This window comes from Candoia aspera, chromosome 2, assembly GCF_035149785.1.
Source record: "Candoia aspera isolate rCanAsp1 chromosome 2, rCanAsp1.hap2, whole genome shotgun sequence".
NCBI classification, from domain to species: Eukaryota; Metazoa; Chordata; class Lepidosauria; order Squamata; family Boidae; genus Candoia; species Candoia aspera.
In genome coordinates, this window is record NC_086154.1 from 54,064,852 (window position 1) to 54,089,079 (window position 24,228).

At 37.5% G+C, this 24,228-nt stretch overlaps 1 protein-coding gene across 1 annotated transcript in view; it reads right to left on the reverse strand.

The window, feature by feature from the left end:
• Positions 1–1,046: 1,046 nt before the first annotated feature.
• Positions 1,047–24,228, reverse strand: part of ATG7 (autophagy related 7) — a 116,871-nt gene continuing 93,689 nt past the window's right edge. The window contains exon 18 of the mRNA XM_063291850.1: positions 1,047–3,731. Coding sequence (XP_063147920.1) covers positions 3,699–3,731 — 33 coding nt within the window. The 3' untranslated portion in view covers positions 1,047–3,698. The remainder of the gene's footprint in view (positions 3,732–24,228) is intronic.

The following is a 24,228-nucleotide window of genomic DNA, read 5'->3' on the forward strand; positions in this document are numbered from 1 at the left end:
TACTGAAGCATTGTAAGAAAATGTTTTTGTGGATTGGGTAAAGTGCAGTTTTAAGCTTCCCTGCCATGCATGAACTTAACAGGGACAGCAACCATCACATGAATGAACTTCTTCTCACTGGAAGTCCTCAAATAGAATGAGCATCAATCATACGCAGAACTGGTTGCTTACATCTCATCAGGCACTCCAGTTCTGTTAACCCTAATTCACAGAGTAAGGATTTTTGTATGAATACCAACAAATCCATGCCCAAATTTGCAGACTATGAAGGAGTTAATATTTTCTACCCAGAATAAGGAAGAAAAATAGGTACATAAAAATATAACTACACCAGATATAACTACATATAACTATGTTGTGCTAGATAAGGAAGAGTTATTTTGATATAAAAATAAAATTTGTTATTGAGCTTATTCAGCAAATAAAGAGCTTGCTCCTGAAAAGGAGATATTACAGCCCATTATCTCTAATTAAGAAAGGAATTTCAACGGTACATAGAAGATACCTTAAAGCAAAACTGTCCATATTTAGCTTTGGGCCAGCAGAATCAAACAGGTCAATATCTAGCACTGAGCCAGATGGACCAAACTGATGGCATCACATACTGTAGCTAATCTTGGTTGATTTAAAAAAAACCAAACAGGACCAGACCTAGTTAATATTTGGAGAAGAAACCTCTAGGAAATCCTAGGGCTAAAGCTATAGCCTAGACTAAGAAGTCAAAGAATAAATCTAGAAGAGTGCTGTAGCAAACCACTCCTGTCCTGTTTCCAAGAGAACGACCCAGATATGTTCTTGTAGTCACAAGGAATCAAGCTCAACTAAAGGATATGTTCCCTCAGATGGACCAAAGACTGCACTGTCTGGTCTATTACTGTAAGCCCAGTATTAATACTTGAGAGGATATCCATTGGCAGAAGGAAGCCTTACTTTTGGTCTGAGTATGAAAAGTCACTGCATTTGTATTTTACTTACGCTTTTAAATAAAGCCAGTATTGCTTTCTTTTGCTACACCAAGTTAGAGTCCTAAGGAATGCAACACAGTGTTTAATTTTCAGGATTTTTGTCCTTTATTTGGGGAAGTCATACCAGCCCAAAATTAAAACAAAATAAAAAGCAATCATTTAAAAGCCCATACCCATTCTCCAAAGCTCGAATTTACATTTTCCTGTTATGGAAGCAACTGTGTGGGCGGTGTCAGCTGTGAGTAAAAGTGCTTGGAAGTTCTTTTAATGTACATTGCAGTCATTTGAATAAAAGCTTTCATTATGTCCCTTTCAATTAAAGTGCTTACAACATTTTACAAAAGGAAAAGTTTGGAAGCAAGCAAGCCATTCTGTTTTGTCATGGGAGAGGGAAAAAACAATGAAATTAAAGAACAGATTTTCTAAGTCACACTGGAGCACTTTTGCACAACACAGACATCTGGGAAGCATCTGGGCAGGAAGCAAGTTCAGTCTTATACAACTCTAAGTTACTTGAATTGCTAAGCAAGGAAACATATTACTTTGTGCTTAAAATGTCATATATAGGATTTTCTCTATGGGAAAAAACAGTTTACAAATTGAAAGTTGATAATCCAAGAGTCAAGACAGACATTTCATTGGATAGTATTCCTGGGAGACACCAAGCTGTTTTTGATCCTCAACTAACCAAGCCTGTAAAATTTCAAAACAGAGTTTCCTGCTTGCTATCTCCAAATGACGTCTGTGTGGGTGACTCAGAGCAAGCTGTAAAGTCCTGATTTTCCCCACTATTCATTTAATTTATTTTTTCAGTAAAATGAGCCTGAAAATCACTAGATAATTCTTTCATTAATTTTAATTACAAGTATTTCTTATTTAAAAATGAAAAGTAGTTAATTAAACTTTATGCTACTAGAATGGTTAACTATACAAGATGGGCTTTCTTTAAAATCATGCCTCTTTTTCAAATCTAGATTTAAATGATCAAGATATTTAGCCAGTAAATAACAATACTAGAAATACTGTACAGGAGCTAGGCTTCTCACTAAATACTACATCAAGAAAGTTAATTATAAACTTAAACAGTAGTATAAATTATACACTAAGTAACACAGGATTAAATAAGCAACTTGCACCATTAAAATAAACAATTAATATATCATGGGTTGCCTATTCTGAGCCTCTCCTTAGATTTGTGATTATAATTTACAGAAGGGAAAGTGGTACAATGTTGAAGAATATGAAATATTTGGTCTCCTTGTCTGAATATTTTATGTCACTATTTCACTGCTTCAGTACTAAAGAGGGAGGCTAAAAAAATATCATTCTTAAAAATAGGAAATAATAGATATCAATATTACATTTTTCACATACAGTTAAATATTAAACTTTATTTGGCTATAGCACTGTCCAGAAAAATCACTGAAAATGTTTCAGAAAATTAATTTGCACATTATTTGAAAAGTGTGACCATGGTCCAAAGTTTCAGTAATTTGCATGACCCTCATTATATCTTGAAGGTTTGCATCCGAAAATGTTCCACATGGCAATCTCAAAAACACTTAAAATGGGTTGGGGAGCTCTTCTGGGGGGAAGGCTAAGTCAACAGATGCTATGAGAATATGGAACTAATTGTACTGCTTTGGACAGAGACCAATGTAGTATTTCCTACAATGCTCAAACAATGACATATTTGCATTGCTGGTTATAAAGAAATGGACGAAAAGCAAGCCTTTCTTCTAAATCCAATCACACTAACAACGCCCACAGTTTCTACTTGCTAACATTCTGTGTCTTCAAGCAGAAACCAATTTGTCACTGTATTAAAGCATGTAACACAGTTGTTACATTCATTATTCAGAACTATTGCTGATCTATCAATCAGATTTTTAAAGTAAGTTAGAATTTCATCTCCTTATTTTATGGGGATATAAACTACAAATTATTTGCAGAAAGAAAAGGTGGATCTATGAAATAGTTTAAGGACTATCCTGTTAGATGGCTTCAGTCTAAATTGCTGTTCACGCAATCGAGTTAATAGAATGTTAGGGTACTTGATTTTCTTCAATCTCCCCTTTCCTGTCTGCATTGCAGTTTATTTCAAGAGTCCCTGATTCATGAGAGACAGGTGGGCGAAGATAACTCTGAACCGAGTGGAGAAGACAGAGCTTCTACCTCTTCCCTTGTACAGACAGAAATCAAGACAAAAAGACCCAGTGTCTTTTTGTATCCCAAAATATCTGGCCTTCTTTATTTTATTTATTTTTTATTTTATTTATTTTATTTATTCCCAGTGTGGCTAACTTTTTATGGTTCAGTCTTACACAGTAGTGACAAGTCCCTAAAACGCTGAAAAAATGTTTTTCAAATTAATTGTGAACATTTACTTAAAAGAAACACTCAAATGCGGGGGGCGGGGGGGACACAAAGATGTCTACTAAATAGAAATGTTAAATATAAGCTGTATTTAGAAACTGAAAAACCAGAAATAATTTTAATTTTAACTGTCTTACAACTATATGTGCATCAAGAACACAATAAAAAGAGAAGCAACCACAGTAGGCTTGCTTTGAGACTGTCACAGTGTCCCATCTTGATCAAAGATGTGGACTGAACATATTTATGTTTGCGATGAAGTTAAGGAAGGAATCATTAAATGACTGATAAAAATACATCAACACAACCTAAAATATGTCGGCTTGTTGGTCGTCTTCTACTTCATTCATTAGGTTTTCAGAGTGTTTCATCATCACTTATGTCCCAAATCTGTAAAGAAAAAAGGAGGAAAAAATTCCACTCATCACTAACTCTGTTTGATGTAAATTATACAGTACAATTGTTAATTTAACATAAATTATAAACCTTTGTCCTGGTTTTCCAAAAACTATGGTAATACATTTATTGCCAAAACTATACTTTTTAAAAACAAAACCCTACCTGTTACATTAATATATCATCTTTGGCTATATTGTAATTTTTAAAAAAAAAGATATTCACCCCCAACTAAGGTTTAAAAAAAAACAAAAAAACTAGTACCTTACAAGTACCAATACCTTAATATTTCATCACAAGCCTTTATGCCACAATAAATATTTATGTTTCAAAGTCTAGAGCTAAATGACCATCATATTTTTTTTCTTTTTTAGAACACTGGGTTGGATTTCTATGAATCAAATGGGTAGCCATATAAATTGTTTACACGAATGTTTTAAAAAAAAAATTACAAAGCTGAAATTACACACAGGATGATTTTTCAGGTGTGAGGAGACGAAGAGATGACTTTTAGATTCCTCTTTCCTCTGCATCTTTGGAAAGCTACTTTAGAGGACTAAGAATCCGCTAGAACAAGGCACGCAGTAACGGTGGGGAAGGAGCATTGGCAAAAACCAATGTTCTATGTCCTTTCTGCACTGACGAGGTTCCTCTCAATTCTGGATCTCTCCCCCAACAAATAGACCCTTTCAATTCACTGAGTGTTACCCTCTGGAGCCAAATCATGTTAATCTATTGAATTGTTAAATCTATTCTATTTGGAAAGGGTGAAATTATACCACAGCCTTTCATACGCAGTTATACTACAGTTTATAATATCAATTCAAATGCAGCTAGAGGGGAAAATGATAAACATAGCAATCTCACACTGATGCCTGGAACACTGGATTTTCTTTGGATTGTTTTTAAAAATCTTAACTTGACAGCTGAATGATAGACTAGGCAGCTGTTGAAGGCAGCTTTATTTCCTTCAAGACTAGATGTTTTGCATTTGGATAGTTAAAGTTAAAAGGGGATTACTTTTTATATTTTTTTTAAAAAAAACTTTTGCTTCTACTATCTCTTTTTAAATTGGCCTGGCTCTCAAGGAGAGGAGAAAGGGCCGAATCCTCCAGACACCATACTTCTACACTATGTAGAGGATGCTGTGTGAGGCACCACCTGAAAGACTGGAGATGGCAGAAGTATCTACGATGCTCTCTATCTCAAAGCAGGGGATGGGGCAAAGATGTGACCCAGAGAACGTCTGTGAGAGGAGTTTCCAGCCTTCCACCCCGTAAGACATTAAGCCTAGGAGGGAATTAGATTTGCGTAGACTGTATTCATGTCTCAAATCTGGGTCTTTTTTAACATACTGAAGTGGGGAGGAGGGTTATTTTTCTACTTCAGAAACACCCATCCCCTCTCCCTTTCCCTCCTTCCCATGTTTGTGAGATTATAAGTGTTTTCTTGCACAAAGGAAGGAAGAAAAGAATCCCCCCTCCCCAGTTTCTATTTATCCAGTGCTACAATACAATTGTAGGTGAATGGCTTTTTTTTTAATGTGGAACAATAATAGCTTTTCATCTGTTGCACATGTAAATGAAAACAATTATTAAATGGGAAACACACGAACAAGGACCTAAAGGATCAAAAGGAAGGCAATTTTGTAACAGCTCTCAGAAAAAGTACATTATAAAGTGACATTACTCATGGAGCATGATTACAATAACTATTTTGCAGCAGCTATCCTGTAGGAAGCAGGGATAACTAACCTAACACTCCTACCAGATGTTTGATGTAATGTACTTAATGCCTAATGTAATATGTTACTGGACTGTTGGGAGCGGTATACGCTGATTGCAACTTAATGAACAAAATTTGGAAAAAAACAGATGGAACAATCATGGCCAAAGTTCTCAATATGGCCCCAGACAGACACAATGGACATTTGACAATTAATCTAAAATCTGTTTCTCTTGCGTTGAACAAAGCACAGAGAAATAACTGCTGTAGTTGCTATATTGTTGAAAGTTGGATGTAACCAAGCGTAAGACTGAAAAAGGAAACAATATGAGTTTTAAACTAGAAGCTCTAAAAAACAAATTTCTTCATCTTATTTTCTTGCTGATGTTTCTAAAACTCAGTACCAAGATCAAACTTTAACTGCTAAAGAGGAGGTGGCTATGACATGGGCAAGCAATAATCATGTTTCCATAATACTTAAGTATAACGCTTTTTTTAAAAAGATGATCTATAAAAGAAAGCCACACCAAAGAGCTGGTGGAAGTCACTTAAACATTTGGATTCATAAACCACTGAAGCAGCAATCCAAATTTTAACAAAAGCTTCTTCTGATAGGAAGAATGCATTCTTCCATCAGAGTAATTCCTGCAGAATTGAGAAAGTGAGGACAGGAAAACTTGTCTTTATATTCTAGACACTGAATAAACAGCGAGACCCAGATCAGACATTCACACTTACTTTTTAAGTGTCTTTTCCTCAGCTCGGTTTTCAACATTCTGGTTTTTTGGGTTGTAATAATAGTCTGTGAGCCTCGTGTGGCACAGAGTGGTAGGCGGCAACATTGCAACCGAAACTCTCCCCACGACCCGAGTTCGATCCCAGTGGAAGCTGGATTCTCTCTGGGTAGCTGGCTCAGGTCGACTCAGCCTTCCATCCTTCCGAGGTCCGTAAAATGAGGACCCGGCTTGCTGGGGAAGGTGACGACTGGGGAAGGCCATGGCAAACCACCCCGCTCTACAGTCTGCCAAGAAAACGCCGCGAAAGCAGCATCTCCCCAAAAGGGTCAGACATGACTGGGTGCTTGCACAGGGGGCCTTTCACCTTTCAATAATAGTCTGTAACAGGAATTGACTAGTGGCAGGTTATCTTCTCACCTGCTTTTATCATCATCTTGAGGACTTCCTCTTCCTCTTTTTTCCTCTTTCTCTATATGTTGGTGCCTATATCTGCTTTTTAGAGTCATAACTATCATCAGAGATTCCATGGGATTAAAGCTATCAATTCCCCACACATCTATTTATAGCTGTTACTAAATTCACTATAAATATGTCCAGAGTTGGTTGTAAATCTAACAGCAGATCAATACTTTGAGCCCAAGGTACCCACTTGTTCTTTCAAGAATGTCCTATTCATGTCAAAGGCTATGATTTTGAAGTAAACTATGAAGATGAGCCAATATGCATCATAATAAAGTTTGTTATGTCAGGATAAACAAAGCAGATGAGCGGTTTGAATCATATTTTCAAGCTGGATGCAAGCAGGACTTTTCCAAACAATTCATCAAAAGAATTAAAGGAATTGGTATCTAACGGATCAGACAGCCCAAATTATTTCTTCAGCAACACACGTGAGATTAACAGCTTGCTTTGGTTCTCAACACTGCCTCCCATATGGAACCCACTTTGATCTTTTAAAGCTGTTGTACAAATGCAATGATATTCATTTTATGGGATCAACAGAGACTACAGAAATAACACACTAATCCAAGAGGGAGTGATAATATGAGAAACTATCATTTGTAATTTGAATAGAGAGGGCATCAAATGTCTCTAGTGTGTTTCCCAAATGGGACTATGATACAAAGCTGTAAAATGAATTCTTTCTGTAAAGAACCTTAATATATCCAGCACAAATGCAGTCCAAGTATTTGGCTCTTCTTTTTACGAATGTCCACAACTCTTGTGAAAAAAAGAACTGAATGTTCAGAATGTTTTATTATGACTATTAAACATGCTAATGTTACCTAACAACTAGTCTCTAAGAATTAAGATTATTAGCATACTTATCTAAATACAAATCAACAGAAGCAAGAAAATAGGAGCTATTCTAATGAATATTATTTACATATGTTAGGAGGCCTCTACCTGCCCTTTTCAAGCTAGACAGGGAGGCAGGGATGCACCAGAAGTCATGAAAAAAAAATGCTTTAGTGAATATCAGTCACTGCTTTCTAGGGCTGGGGAGGAAATTAATTAGTGAAAATCCTGGAAAAAGGATGGGAGTGGTTGCAGGGGAACACAGAGGTTCCTCTCCATCTTCATCTGGAGAGATGCTCACTCATAATAATGACATTATAGAAACTTACCACACATTGTAGGAGACACTATTTTGGGCAGAAAAGAAATTGCATTGCCAAGGATACCCAACTTACACATTATAGGAGGAGAATTGTGTTAGTCTATGGTAGCAAAAAATCTGGAGTCTGGTACCACTTTCTAACTAGAAAGAAAGAATTACTCCCGCTATTTTCTTCATGGTCTTTTAGGGACCAGAAAAGCAATGCTGCTGGTATACAGTTGTTAAACCTGCTGTTTCAAGGTAACTTGCAAGTTTTAGGGGGCAAGGCAAAACAAAGCTTTGTTTACCCCTATACTTACCATTGAGTGAAATCAAGCAGCACATTAGACTGTATGTGTGTCACAAATAGCAAAACTCCCCTTTTCTCAGAAATCCAGGTATATGAAGGAGAGGATAGTGATCACCAACTGGTTGCTGTAAAATTCTATGGACATTCAGACCTTAGAGCCCATCCTGCAAAAGACAGATGGGTTTTACACCATCTAGAGGTCCATCAGGACAGAAGAATAAAATGGGCCTGAGTGGATGCAAAGGCCCTGACTGACTATATGAATTCTACCCAAGCTCAGTCTTTTGTAGACACAGTTGTTGCATCTGACTCCGAGGCTGTCTCTATTTTTACAGCCTATCAAAACTTAAGCGAAGGTCTAAGAACATTCCTAACTGATAAGGCCTGCCCCAAGAGGCCCCCGAGAAAAGGCCCTCACTCAGATTGTTATATACAGAGGAAAAGATTAAGGCTAGCTATGCGGGCAGCACGGTCTCAGCCCTCAAATAATAATCATACTGCTATGCTAGCGCTCATAGGGACACGGTGGTGCTGCAGGTTAAACCGCTGAGCTGCTGAGCTTGCTGATCGGAAGGTCGGTGGTTTAAATCCGCGTGACGGGGTGAGCTCCTGTTGCTAGTCCCAGCTCCTGCCAACCTAGCAGTTCGAAAACATGCAAATGTGAGTAGATTAATAGGTACCACTTCGGCGGGCAGGTAACGGCGTTCCGTGTAGTCATGCCGACCACATAACCACGGAACTGTCTACAGACAAACGCCGGCTCTTCAGCTTTGAAACGGAGATGAGCACCGCCCCCTAGAGTCAGACATGACTGGACTTAATGTCAAGGGAAACCTTTACCTTTACTTATGCTAGCGCTCAGACAAAAGTACAAGAAAACCATCAAGCACAAGAAATCTATCTATCTATCCTCACTCTGGCTACTGTAAACCTAGAGTTAGCTGCCCAAAATACAAATCCAGTCATTTCCTGGCATTCGGTCACAGGAATACTGAAGGAACGTAGGTTTTCCTTGGATATTCCAATACCCACCGCCTGCTGGGAGGAATATTATAGCCAACTTTTCATAGCCCCAAGTGGTAATGGAATGGCAGATCTACAAAATGTAGTACAGAAGGCTTGCAGCCCCTTTCCATTATGGCCCCCAGTGACTGAACAGGAGATTAGAGGTCTCATACAGACTCTGAAGCCTAACAAGGCTCCCGGTGAAGATCTTCTTCCCCCTGAATTATTTAAAGGACACATTAATTGGTGGGCTCCCCTACTTGCAGGCTTGTTTACCCACATAAACAACTCCTGCCAAATTCTAGCTGGTTGGGAGCTCTCTATCATGATGCCCATCTATAAAAAGGGGGATAAGGATTACCCCTCTAATTATCAACTGATCAGTCTAATTGATACTGTAGCTAAATTGTATGCTAAATATCTTTTATATAAGATTGAGGATTGGGTGATTGAAAAGGACCTGCTACCCAAAGAGCAAGCTGGTTTTTGACCTGGATACTTTATCATTGATAATTGCTTTATCTTACACCACTTAATAGACAAATACACAACTAATGGGAATCAACTGTATACAACTTTTATTGATCTTAGTGCAGCATTTGACTCAATAAACAGGGACCTCCTTTGGAAGAAATTAACAGATATGAATATGGAACCCAGACTCTAATCATGGCATTATATTCAAGTTCCTGCCTAAGGGTACATACTGGAGCAAATGGTTCCTTAACAAAGACTATTAATACTCACAAAGGAGTCAGACAAGGATGCATACATACTGGCCCCTATTTTGTTTAATGTATATATAAGTGACATCCCAAAGTTTTTATATTCAATTGATACACATATGCCTAAAATCAAAAATAAACATGTAAACATACTGCTTTACGCAGATGATATGGTACTGATGTCATATACCCAAGTAGGAATGAGAAGATTGCTATGCAGGATTAGCACGTATTGCACACTTAACTACCTGTCCATCCATAAATCTAAGACTAAGGTAGTTGTTTTTGGGAAGAGGAGGATCATGTATAACTGGATCCTGGACAGGGAACATGGAGATCAGGTTAAGTCCTATCTATACCTAGGGCTTGTTTTTACTGAAACTGGATCAGGGCTCCCTCATTTCAAGAGGAGTTCCCTAAAGGCTACAACCTGTGCGAACGCCTCAACCACAGCTACCCAGGATCGTTAACCCCAGTTATAAAGGTATATAACAGTAAAATTATCCCAATGATCACATATGGTGCAGAATTGTGGGGTCACTTAAATGTCCCTTTGTTTGAATAGATACAGTCCTCTTTTCTGAAATGCATCTTGGGGGTGGACAAGTCGACATCAACTCGAGCAGTAAGAGGTATTGGCTGAAGATCCTATCCACGGACTCAGACAGATTACCCAAGCTTTGTTTTGAAGAGCAGATGCATAATATGCCTTCTCGTGCCTGGGCAGCCTGACTTACCACCAATGCCATTTCACAATATGGATTCTCAATTCATTTTCCAGTCCAATCAGATTTGAAGGCCAAGAAAAGCTTCCAACAAAGGGTTCTGGATGTGGCTGCCCAAGAGGACATAGCATCCCTTAAACATGTCACATCCTTGAAGTGGCTGGCCCAACATAAATCAGTCTTTCAATTAGAAAAGTATTTAACAACTTTCTTGCCCCAGTATCTCAGAAGAGCCTTTACTGGAGCTCATTTTGACCAATTAGACTCTACGGTAAGATATGGGAGGTTCCAAGGAGTTCCATACGAAGAAAGATGATGTATTTGTGGCGCCCCAGCTGTTGAAGATACTGCACATATCTTATTTGCCTGCAAATTATACTCTGGAGAAAGGACTGACCACTTAGATTTATATCTAAAAAACAAAAAGTAGTGCAGCAGCCAGCAGAAACTTTCTTATTTTTTACAGGGTAAGAACCAGCTCATTACCAGCAAGACTGCACTCTTCGTATCAAAGTCCATCTTAAAGGGGACAGATTACTTAGATCAGATTGGAGTTGACTGTAGGGGTGATGGTTTGATATGAATTTGTATTACAGTTTTATTTGTATCTACTCGTTTTTATGTGTATATTTATAACGGCTTTTATTTTATTTTCATACTTGATATGGTCAAAAGACTAAATCAATAAAGTACCTAATTCAATTCTAACTAATGTGTTTTATTAAAAGGCTCAGGATTTCATAAACTGCAGCTCACTTCATCAGATGCATAGAGTGGCTAGATTGGTGCAGAATTTAAATTGGGATGAATTGGTGGGGGAATAGAGAGGGGAACACAGGTTGGTTATGCAGATGGAGGTTACATGTGAGACAGATTACAAGTACTTTATCAATTAACAAGTGTAATAGAGCCAGTTTGGCCTAGTGGTTAAGGCAATGGGCTGGATACCAGGAGACCGAGAATTCTAGTCCTGCCTTAGGCATGAAGGCCGGCTGGGAGACCTTGGGCCAGTCACTTTCTCTCAGCCCAACTCACCTCACAGGGTGGTTGCTGTGGAGAAAATAGGAGGAGGAAGGAATATTAGGTATGTTCCCTGCCTTGAGTTATTTATAAAAATAATAAAGGTGGGATATAAAATAAATAAAATAACTGTGTTAAAAAAAACATCGTGTTTGTTGAGACCTTCTGAGATTTGCTGAAACCCTTGACATACGTGTTCAACAATTTCTTGCTTGATGGTGCTATTAAAGTGCCACTTTTCCAGAACAGCTACTTTAAAGTCTACTATGGAGTGTCCTGGAAGATTGAAATGCTCTGATATTCCTTTGTCCTGGTTTTGAGTCCTGATGTTAAACTTGTGTCCATCAATCCTTTTGCCTAAAGTTTGTCCTGTTTGTCCTACCTAGAATCCAGAGAGTCATTGCTGGCAAATGATGGCATATATCACATTGGATGAAGAGCATGAGAAGGTTCTGCTAATCTTTTGTGCATACTTGTTGGGATCTGTGTTAGTGTAGATGTGGGGGCAAAGTAAACATCTGGATTTGTTGCAGAGTTTGGTTCCCATGTTGGCATCATTGTCCTGCCTTTCTTGTGGCTTGTGAGAATCTGCTTTAGGTTGGGTGGTTATCTGTATGCAAGCATGAGCCTGCCATCCAATGCCTGGAAAAGTGCAATGTCACTGTCTAGTATGGGGTGCAGCTTATTAATAATATATTTGACTAGTTTGAGTTAGAAGCTGTAGGTGACAACTAGTGGTGTTATGGGTTATGTCAATGAGATAAACCAGGATCTAACATGGGATGCAGGCAACAGTATGTGGCCTGGCAATGTACAAGACAGCTTCAGATTAGAGACCCTAACTTGCACAGACTAGTGAGAGCACACCTGGAGTAAAATTGGGCTTGGGTTGCACTTGTAGTATACTAGTCAGAATGTGCCCAAATTGACCAATGCTGTCCTTCCCCAAGCAGGAATTATGTATGTGGCATGTGTATGACTAACCTGGCTGAAACCTAATCCACAGCTTCTTTATCTTGTTAAAAGTTATTATCTGAAAGCTTCAACTAACCAAAGCCATGATGCATGGCAAAAGTCATGCCTACGGACCCATCTGGTGACAACCATAACATAGAAGAATGCGACCTGGAATGTCAGGGGGATAAATGGCTGAAGAATATGAATTAATGAAATGGTAGACAAAAAAGATAATTGTATCTGTGAACTAAGAGAAAGGGGAAGGATTTAATAGATCTGAAGGAAGTGATGGAAACATTTGGGATGAAGCTGAAGTGAGTGAATGCTAGAAAGAGTATTTTAGCAATTTGTATAGGAATAAGAGTGATACGTTAAGAATAGAAGTGAAATGAATGTTATAAATTTTAGTGTTCAAGAAAAAAAAAGGGAGTAATGGATGTATATGAATGTTGAAAAATGATACAGCTGAAGGTGTAGATGGTATAACTGGAGAAGCTTTAAAACACAAGTGTGGTTTGCTTATACAGTGGCTGTGCAAATTATTTAACAGGCATGGGAAGATGTATTTGGGCCTGATTAGAAGAATGCCATTACAGTTCCCCCATACAAGGGGAAAAGTAGCAAGAGTAAATGAAAAGCTACAGGTGGATTAATTTGTTGAATATGCCTAACCCTTGTCCAAAAGTAGTCCAACTATTAGGTTGCAGATATGACAAAAAGGTGGCAGGCAGCACTAAGGGCACTCCCTCCCACTTCACCCACTGGCCTCCTCCATACATCTGTGTACTCTCCCTCAGTCTAATAGGTGTAGAGAAGCGGTGCAGGATAAAGCAGGAGAGAGTGATAAGTACGTATTGGGAGCCCATGGAGTAAGCACAAGGGTGAGCCTCCTGTCCAAAGTATATTTTGGAACTCTCCAAGAGATGTTAGGGTTCTTATCCAATAGTAAGAAGAAAAAGAAGTCATCTTCAGAACTAGTTAAGACTGCTATTAGTAAGTGTAGTTATAAGGAAAAGGCACAAGTTGCTATAGAAAAGACATCTAAGAAATATGTGAGCTAGAATTTCAGATTCCTCCAGGTCACACGGGCAGGTTCACTTTGAAGAAGGGGTACTATATTATTTATACGTTCCTTCCAAAATCACAGAGGGCAAGTCATTGAAGCGCTACTCCTTATCATGTTGGGCAGTTAATACCAAATAGATAATTTGCTGGCATGAAAGGTTTCCTATTTATATGTGGCCAGTGCTGGTGGCTTAATTTGCACTGCTCTGTCAAACACCTTCTGCCAGATCATGGCTCTAGCTATGGCGATAAGGGCGATATTTGAGATGCCATACTGGTGTAAATCACTCTGAAGTTTTCCTCCAAGAAGTGGAAAAATTATCAAGAAGGATCATGGCAGCCAGGGGACCACTTGGAAAATGAAGCATGAGCCACAAATAAAGCAGGTATTTGTGAGCTCTGAACAGGCTTGGTTCACCACAGAGAGAATTTCTGGTAGGCAATCACACATCTACAAGATCTGCCTTGCCATGAAGACACTGAAAGAAATATGGTATCTCAACAATTCTAGCAAGGTAAGCCAAGTTGATAAGCCTTGAGCTACGTTCCATAAAACATCTGTTTTAATAACATGTTTACTCATTGTATTGAGAGCCAGTTTGGTGTAGTGGTAAGGCATCAGGCTAGAAACTGGGAGACCGTGAGTTCTAGTCCTGCCTTAGGCACAAAGCCAGCTGGGTGACCTTGGGCCAGTCACTTTCTCTCAGCCCCAGGAAGGAGGCAGTGGTAAACCACTTCGAAAAACCTCACCAAGAAAACTGCAGGGACATGTCCAGGCAGTCTCCGAGACTTGGACATGATTGAATGGTAAAAACCCAAACTCATCATGTAAACAAGAGTGAAAGTACACAGATACTAAAAATATTTTTTCTAATGGGTGAAATGTTATCAAAAGAAAAATATAAATGCATAATTAGGAAATTTAATCATAACTGTAGTTATCAAAAACTGTAGCACCATATATGTAAAGTTTAATTTCATCAGACTTACCTGTATGAGAAAAAAAATGATAATCCTAAAATATTGTGCCATTGATTAAAATCCATTATTCTGTTTCACCATCCAGGAACAATTTTCTCAGTAGATTAAAGTAAAATTTTAAAAAATTAGAAGTTATATTCCTGAGTTGCAAAAACTGATTTATAATCTGTATTCTGATGAAAAATTGCAGGAAATTCTATTAAAGTAAGTGAAGCTTCTGGCTATATAAATCCACTGAGAAAAAGTAATTTCCAACTGATGGGATAAAAATCAGTTTCTGAGCAAAACATAGCTTACATAATCAAGATTTGACATGAAGAACAACATTAATTGCAAAACTGAGTGCACTTTGGCAACTGGTGCTCCCCAATGAGTACAAAAGTCTGTTTCTTTGCAATAATTTACTATGTTACCATGAGGCGGCTTTCTTGCAAATAACTACGACATATGGACATAGCAGTGATTTAGTATTACATGTGGCAATGGGACCCCACAATAAAATGTTGCACTAATATTTATGTATTTATTTACTATTCACATTTCTATCACCGCCCATCTCCCCCCCAAAGGGGGGAGATCCTAATGTATATGTGTTTTCTAATTGTGGCTGAAAAAAAGTTTGATTAAAGACAAAACTGCCTAATTTAACATGTCTTACTGCATAGTATATGAATTTGAAATTCCAAAGTAATTACAAAGTCCAAAGACTTAATTTTTAAGGCAATTTATGAGATTTACAACTGAATACTAAATTTGGCCTGGAAACTGTTAGAGATTTAAACCAATTTACCTTTGGTGTGACCTGCAAAGAGCAGGGGAGTCAAGCATTCTCAGCCTCATCTCTGATACGAACTGATACTAGTGGTTTATACTGCTGGCAGCTGCTGTAAGCTACTCTGTCAGCATGGTTATAGGAGCAAAAGAGTCACCTCTATTGCAATACATTACTCCCTCAGGTTAATATCCAATATGGGGATGAAAGCAATGAATTAACAGTGCATGGATATTATAAGCTACTCTACCAGCTCGTACTACCTATATTGAGGCTTAAATTTCTCTTGAAACACTTCAAGCAGTTCAGCTACTCAGAGAGTAAACTCTGTAAGAGTTATGTAAGAGTTGCTATGGAGTTGGATTTAGCATGGCTTATTTTTAACAGTTTCACAGCCGAACAATAAACATGATCTTTCTACCATTTTGGAGGGAACAATGGCATGAAATGGCCATCTCTATTAATACAGTGCATTAAGGCATCAGGCTAGAAACTGGGAGTCTGTGAGGTCTAGTCCTGCCTTAGGCACGAAGCCAGCTAGGTGACCTTGGGCCAGTCACTCTCTGCCCTAGGAAGGAGGCAATGGCAAACCACTTCTGAAATCTTGCCAAGAAAACTGCGGTGACTTGTCCAGGCAGTTGCATTAAGAGGAAGTTTTTTTTTTTAAGAAAGTTTCTGAGTGAGAACTTAGAATCAGATATCCAAAAAACAAGAGTCCTCTCCATACAATGTGACCCCCTTAAATCATATACAGGTAGTCCTCAACTTACAACCATTCATTTAACGATAGCCCAAAGTTATGAAGGCCTCAGAATGGGTGCTTTACACGCAGTAAAGCACTTCCGAGTGTTACAAAATATCATACCACCCCCCTCATGGTCACATGATCACATTCCAGGCACTTGGCAACTGGCTCGCATTTATGACTGATTGCAGTGTTCCATGATCACGTGACTGCGTTTTGCGGCGTTTTTTGCCATTTTCCAGCAAAAAACACCCATTGGGTGTTGGATTTGCTTAACAACTGCAGTGATTTGCTTAACAACCTGTGATTCACTTAACAACCTGTGATTCACTTAACAACTGCCAAAAATGGTTGTAAAATCAGGTCCAGTCACATGGTGACTTGACTTATGACTGCAATGACTTACAATGGAAATTCCAGTCCCAACTGTGGTTGTAAGTTGAGGACTACTTGTAGCAGAATGTTGCATCTCATGGTAAATCTCAGAGGTGTAGGAAAGAGTTGTTAATTGCAATCCCAAAGAGAGCACATCATGGATCCTTTTCAAACTGCCTGGAGCTCTCTTGGCAATTAAAAATTTTAATAATTTGTTGCAGGTTTTACTGGTTCTGTAGCTATGATTTCTATGAATGATCTCCCCTTGCCTTTAAAAACACTGACAACAGCACAAAGAACAAAAGCACAATAGAACTTTTTTTTTTTGTTACCTTCCACATCTTTGGTACAAGAATTCTCCATTTGGATGATTTTTATGTCACAGTAGGATTCTGAGCCACGGAGCACAAAAACATGTCTCCAGAGACTCCATGGTGGCAACAGTTCATTTGCAGCCAAAGATTTAAAGAGGAATTTAATTTGATTCTTGGCATCCAAACTAGCAGAAAGATATTTTTAGGACACACTCCATCAAGCATTGAGACTGAACAGCCTATATTAATAGGATTATATATTTATCACTTTAATATGAAAGACTGTTCTGAATGAGCCAATCTTGCATTACTACAGAAAGGTTCCTATCGTAACTGAAAAGATCAGAAAATTAGGTTCATAGAAATGTAAAACTTCTTGCAAAATCACCATTTTCCAGTGGATATGTATCAACCTAAAAAAAATCCTTAAATGGTTTTAGGCCAAAGAGCAAAAAAATAAAAACAAAGAAAAACAAAGAAACAGTTTTGAAATGAAAATCGTGATGCTCCACGAGCAGAACCTGTTAAATATGTCTTCTCATTTAACTAGAATGATGAAAGCAAGTGATTAGTGGTTCTCTAGTCCAAAACATTCTGCTAAGTTCTTCACAGGCACTGTAACAGCATGTAGGCTATAAAGGCTAAATTTGTTATTTCAGAACTAGATCAAACACACGGGATATGGGAGTGAACAAGTGAACTGATGCTGGAAGGGGGGATGTCCATCAGGTGACAAGCAAGAAGAGTGCAGCTGAACACTTGCTGGAAGATCAACAGTGTCACGATGAGAATGGATTGCTTCAGTATTTGTGATTGAAGTCATATTCCCAAAGGCTGAGTAGTAGGAATTTCCTTCTGAACATGGTTTTTTAATATTGCTGTGTCTGTTTTGGCTTCAGGCTACATATTAGAAATGATAAAAGTAGTTCTTTCATACATTTTAAAGTCAGAGTTGTTGCACTGCCAGTATCAACATGAGAAAACGCTTTTGGCTAGGAGAAGAACTCCGCCGTAAGTACCGGACAAGTGTGAACAGAAACTTTCCTAGCCAATCAAAGCACAGGCTTATCTCATCTCAGACTATTTTCCCTCTACCTTTTTATATTTTAGCCTGATGTAATCACTATTGCTTTGGCAATAATTACAAGACAAGTTCAGCACAATTATTCTCTTACAGGAAGGTGAAGTAGTGTTTTTTTCTCTCTCTTTGGTTAGCATGTGAAAGGACAGCAGGACTGACACCCATCTATATTTTATTCATCAGTTATTCACAATACTACAGTCAGGGGCATGGGGGGAGTCAAAAAAGTCAAGATGGTGGCTGCAGTTGTGTGATCAAAGACCCGATCCTTCTTTACATGAATCACACATGCCTCTGGCTACATAGTACCATGAAAGGTTTGTTTCTATTCAAAGAACCACGATACAGGTTCTGTGAGACCAAAAGAATCTGAATGCAATTTCACATGGTAGTTGTGTTTAAAACTTGGGAAAATTTGAAAAGGAGTTTATGATATAGCATTTCAGTCACTTGATAAGAAAAAGCACACCACACATCAAAGCACACCACATTTCCTCAGGTTAGCTAAACGCCCTTGCACAATCCTGTTTAGTTCTTGCAGTCCTGGCCACCAAATATTATTGGCCACTTCTAATTTATTTTAATCATTGGGCTATAATCTGTTGTTCTGTTACACATATAACTTAGGCAATGTACAAAGAAGACTAAAAATACAATTAAATAATGCCCACTTGATCACAACAGCTTTGTACAGGGCAAGGATTAACCCATAGCTTCTACTCTTAGCCAAAGTCCAACTTATGTTTAAATGTGAAGGGAAAAGAACATAGCAAGAAGGCACAACACTGACTTTACCTTTGAACTGCAGGTAGTCCTTGCTTAACGACCATTCATTTAGCAACCGTCTGGAGTTATGATGGTGCTGAAAAAAATTGACTTATGACTGTTCCTCATGCTTACAACTGTAGCAGTGTCCCTGCGGCCATGTGATCACGATTCGGGCACTTGGCAACCATTGCGCATTTATGATGGTTGTAGTGTCCCGCGGTCACATGATCGCCATTTTTGAGCTTCCCAGCCGACTTCCAGTAAGCTAAATCAATAGGGAACCCCGTGATTCGCTTAAAGACCGCATCACTTAGTGACCTAAATTCTGGTCCCAATTGTGGTCATTAAGCAAGGACTATCTTTCCTCTTTTTAAGCCATTAACTTCAGATAACACAATGCTTAATAGTTGGAAATGCCTATTTTAAAATCAGTCTTGTTGAAGCACTTTTTCAGGGCTCTTTTTGTCCTTTGGTATAAAAAGACTGGAAAGTATAATGAAGTGGTTTGTATTTTAGAATCAGATTTTAATTGTTTCAGTTGGAACAGCATAAAAGGAATAAACTACCCATTAATTGCCATTATTTAGTTTGAATAATGCCAGAAACTTAAATAAATAATTTTAACAGTCAACTGTAAAAATTTTACCCCCACAATAATTTCATTAAAATACTGTACTTTTTATATTTCCCATTTAACATTAACCAATTTAGGTCTAACAGAAAAACACAGAGCTAAAAAGAATTCATGAATTATACTTCACTGCCTTGGCAGATGTTTCAGTGGGTGTGGGTCAGTTTGCAGTTTTAATATTCTCAGAAGTCCTGTTTGAACATGTTTGAGGAGAATTAAAGTTATACCTTCCTTATAAGCTCTTTTTCTCAGATCTCACTGAACAAATTATGTGTAATTTAATTTGCCAAGTTTTTGATTTCCATCATCTCAGATTATGTCCTAGAATTCTAAATGCAACCCTGATTAGCTCTACTGAAAAGATGACAAAATGCCTACAACTGCAGTTCTACAGTTGGGAAGAAATATTTCTGAAGTAAAAATATATAATTTCAAATTACAACAACTCTTTTACACAACACATACTATGGAATTTTACTATTTCATTATGTATAGGGCTTTTTAAAAACAATGTAGAAAGTACAGATTTTTATAAAACAGAAACTATTAAAAAGTTAAAAAGTATAAAATACAGCCTCTGCCAATTGTGTTTAAACTTGGATCCATTTTGATTACCATTCTTCCTGCTCAAATTCATACAATTTCTTGCAAGTAATTAATGACAGTCAGGAAATGTAGTCTAAATTTTAACTAAAAGCCCTGGCAGGTATATTAGTATTATATTATTTCCAAAACTGAATGGGAAAGAGATAGACAGAAAAAACAATGACTTGGGTAAGATCAGATGGTGAGTTTACAGTACTGCTCAACTGCAATTTCAGTCAGGAACTTCGAAGCTCACAGCCTGGGTTATATTAGTTTTCAATGTTATATAGCTTATTCATATTTAGTTTTAAATTTTCTAGCCAGCTTTTTCATTATTAAACGTAACTCCAAAGTAGGAATTGCTAAGGAATCAAATAATTAAACAATACCAATATAATAAACACTCTAAAAACTTTTTAAAATATTAAAATACAGGCATACCGCATTTTATTGTGCTTTATTGCGCTTCACAAATATTGTGGGTTTTCTTTTTAACAAATTGAAGGTTTGTGGCAACCCTGTGTCAAGCAAGTCTATTGATTCCATTTTCTCATTCAGATTAGCATTTTTTAGCAATGAAGTATTTTTTAATTAAGGTATGTACATTGGTTTTTTAGACATAATGCTGTTGCACACTTAATAGACTGCAGTATAGTGTAAACATAACTTTTATATGCACTGGGAAACCAAAAAATTTGTGTGACTCGCTTTATTGCGACATTCACTTTATTGAGGTGGTCTGGAACTGAACCCGCAGTATTTCCAAGGTCTGCCTGTCACTTTAAAGACAAGTAGCTCAGAGACAAGTAAAGATGAACTCAACAGCTCAAACATTTGCACTGTGTCCTCTCCTGTGTTGTACACAGCATATCCTTTGAAGATGTGGTCTCTCAAAATACGCTGTTTAATCTTAACTAACAAACCGCAACATACTGGAGAAGATACTCTGTCAGATATCCAGGCCCTAGCTGTCAGAAATATGCATTTTATAACAACTGAACCGTACTTTTCCAAATTTGATCAGGCAGATGTTAATATATTAGAACATATATTCATATATAGTGATAGCTTCACACATACACACACACACACACACACACAAATAATTCAAACAATATACTTCCTTTCCCTAAAGCCAAAGACTTTAGTTTCTAAAAGTTAACAGCAGCAAAAAGAGGAAATGCAGAGCCTGATCATTTTTTCATTTTTATTTTATAAGTTAAAGAGGAGAAAAAAGCAACCTACAAAAGCAACTCTTTCAAATATTAATCAAAGCTAATTTGACACACACACACACACACTAATATTATAGTAAGCAATTTAACTCCAGAGTAAGGGTGCACCCTGCTGATCAGATAAGAAACACAGAATTGAGTGTCCAGGGCATACCAGGCTGAAGAAGGCACATTCCAGATGATAAATTGTAACTGTACATATGAACCTACAAATTTGAAACTATACCTCTCTAGCAGAAGGGTATAATTCTGACAGGCTGCAATTTTTAAATCGGATTAGCTAATGCAAATAATGGCCTGGGAACAATAGTGGGTGTTGTTTCCTGAAACAGGGTGTTGCTTGATGCACTTGAAGGGACCAAAACTATGTACATCTTCCACTTCATGGTAATGCTAAATCGCTGTTCGACGTTTGAACAGAAGTAGCAGTAGAAGTAGCTATGTTTCACTGGATTTCAGTGAATGAAATGTTCATTTTCCATCTCATGTCATTTAAAATAGGCAATTTGAATTGTTTTTAAATGTAACCTACTATGTTAGCTACTTTGAACTGCTTAATAGGTTATTAACAAGGAGCTACTGATACTTTTCTAAACATAATACAAATATAATGCCATGCCTTAATTAAGAGTTTAAACATCTTTCAGCTTATTGCTTTATTTTAATTGAGTCACATATAAATTCCCCTTCCAAAATTGAGACTCCTTCTCCTTACGAGACAGGCTTTGATCTATCAAAGGACTCTCTTGGCAAAAGAGGGAGAGAACGTTTTTAACAATTCTTCCTCCCCCTAAAGGTCCCAATGGTACCTCTCATGCTTCTCTGAATATGCATTATTCCAATGGAGCAGAGTTCAGAAAGCATCATCAACAACTAAAACTCTCCTCCCTCCCTACCAGGAATATTTTAAGAGTAGAGTTCCATTTACGGTGCCTCAGGACCCAGCCATGCTTAGTCAGGCTGACTATGAAGTATTGATGTGAAGCGGTGAAAGTGCTAGATCTTGCCTTACAGAGCTTAAACTAGTTCTGATTAAGATGACTTTTGCAAAGCAGTGACCAAATTCTTAAAATCCATTCCCAGGGAGGGTACTATTGCCTTCTTGTCTGGACAGATGGCAAAGACCATACTATCAATTATAAAGAATATACATGTATTATTTTGGGAAGTGCAAGTAGGTTTTGATTTGTATCTTTTAACAGATGCAGTGAAAGCCTTTAGTATCCCTAGTCATTAATACTGGTCCATGAGAGATGTATATAACTTTGCATCGTTGCAGACTAGTGACCAGCATTCACTAGGTTGAAGGTTCTGAAGACAAGTTTACTTAAACTACAGCTGTCCAGTTTGGAGGTAGCTGTTGCCGTAAACTTTAGTGTACAGTGAATAAAGAATGAAAGGAAGTATCAGAATGCATGAACGGGGGCAGAAAGTTGGAACTCATCTTCTTCTAATGTTCTCAGAAGCTGGAAGTGATGTTTTGACAAGCCTGCTACTATTGCAATAGGACAGGTTTTAGAAAGCGACCAACCTGTAAGAACTTTCTTATATCCAAGAACCAAATGAGTGGACAAAAAAGTGTTCCCTGAAAAATTGCCCGTGTTCATTTATTTGGGTATCATGTTGCTTAAATATGGTGAATGTTGACTACTCACCAACCTCAAGTGTTCCCTCATACACTATGTGTGCATAATGATATATAGGTGACAGACAGATAGATAGGCAGATGGAAAGGCTTCCTCTACTTGCTTCAACACTTACTCCTGAATTTGAATCTCACCCATCTTTCACAGAACACAAAACAGAATGATCTTCAAATGATTTTCATGTCATCTTTTCAGTCACTTCAAGGGAAATTGCCTTATAATAATCACTTTTTCTAAAACTTCGTTTTAATCAGAAATGAATCATAGTAGTACAGCCATTTCAAAATTTGAAATAGAAAACTAATAAAGGAAAGAATAAAGAACAGGCACATGAACTGTTTCTTTTTGCAATGCATAATTAAATTAAATTCACTGCCTGGGATGTTATTTAATTTAATTAAAGTGAAGGCCAAACAGCATGAATAAAATGCAGGGGAAAAGAACAAGATTTAAGGAGAAGGGAATGTGAATTTCTGATCCAAATATCAGTGATATCCAACAGATTTAATTAAAAAGCTCTGGATAAAGGAAACATGCAAGAAAAACATCTTCAGATTTTAAGCCTTGGAAATGCATTTCTCCTTTAAGGCAGTGGAAAGAAATAAAGTAGGAAATCCTGCTACACACACTTAGTGTGGAGGAAACAGGATTTGGATAAGAACTTCTGTTTTTTTGTGTCATAAGAATCTTTATTGTGCTCTTTGGAAATGCTAAGGACTGAAACTCAAAGTGCTTCAATAATTCTATAAAAAATGTAAAATTCTATCAATCGTATTTTATTCTTTCAGCATTTCTAATCAATTTTGGGCAAGGGTGCTTTCTTCAGAAGGGTGTGGAGGAGGAGCTAGTATTTGGGTACAGTTTATTTCCTGATGACATAAGATTTCCCGTACTTGGGTTTTTCTAGTATAAATCTCTTTGGGATTTATTTTAAGTAGGAAAGTAGGGTATAACTATTTAAATAAATAAAAGTGCCCCCTGTTACAAGTATCCTATATGAATAGCGCCATTATACCAAATGAAGTGATAAAAGCTCTGTGTTGGAATACAGCAAATGCCTCCATTGACTTGGTTGCTGATCATCTCCTATTCAGACACCATGACTTAAAGGGAAAAGACAAGATCTAAATTGTTGATAGCCTGTAACTCAAGTCTTTATATGCAAACAGTTCTCTTTAGAACTGCACACTTCTAGACCTTCCATTCTCTGGTTCTCTTATTTAACATTATTCTCCTCCCATATCTTTTAAAAAGAAAATAAGATGCCTTGCTCAACATAACTATTTTATTTATAATTTACAGAAAAGTTAGCAAAATGCCAGAAGCCAATTTTATCTAATGCTCTGATTCTAATACCAGGTTTTCCAGCTGTGCATTTCAAAACAAAGACTTAACTGTCCTATGATTACATTTGAAACACCTAAGCTCAACATAACCACAGAATAGTTTAGTCAAATTGAAATAAAATGCATTATACCAGGACAGCATG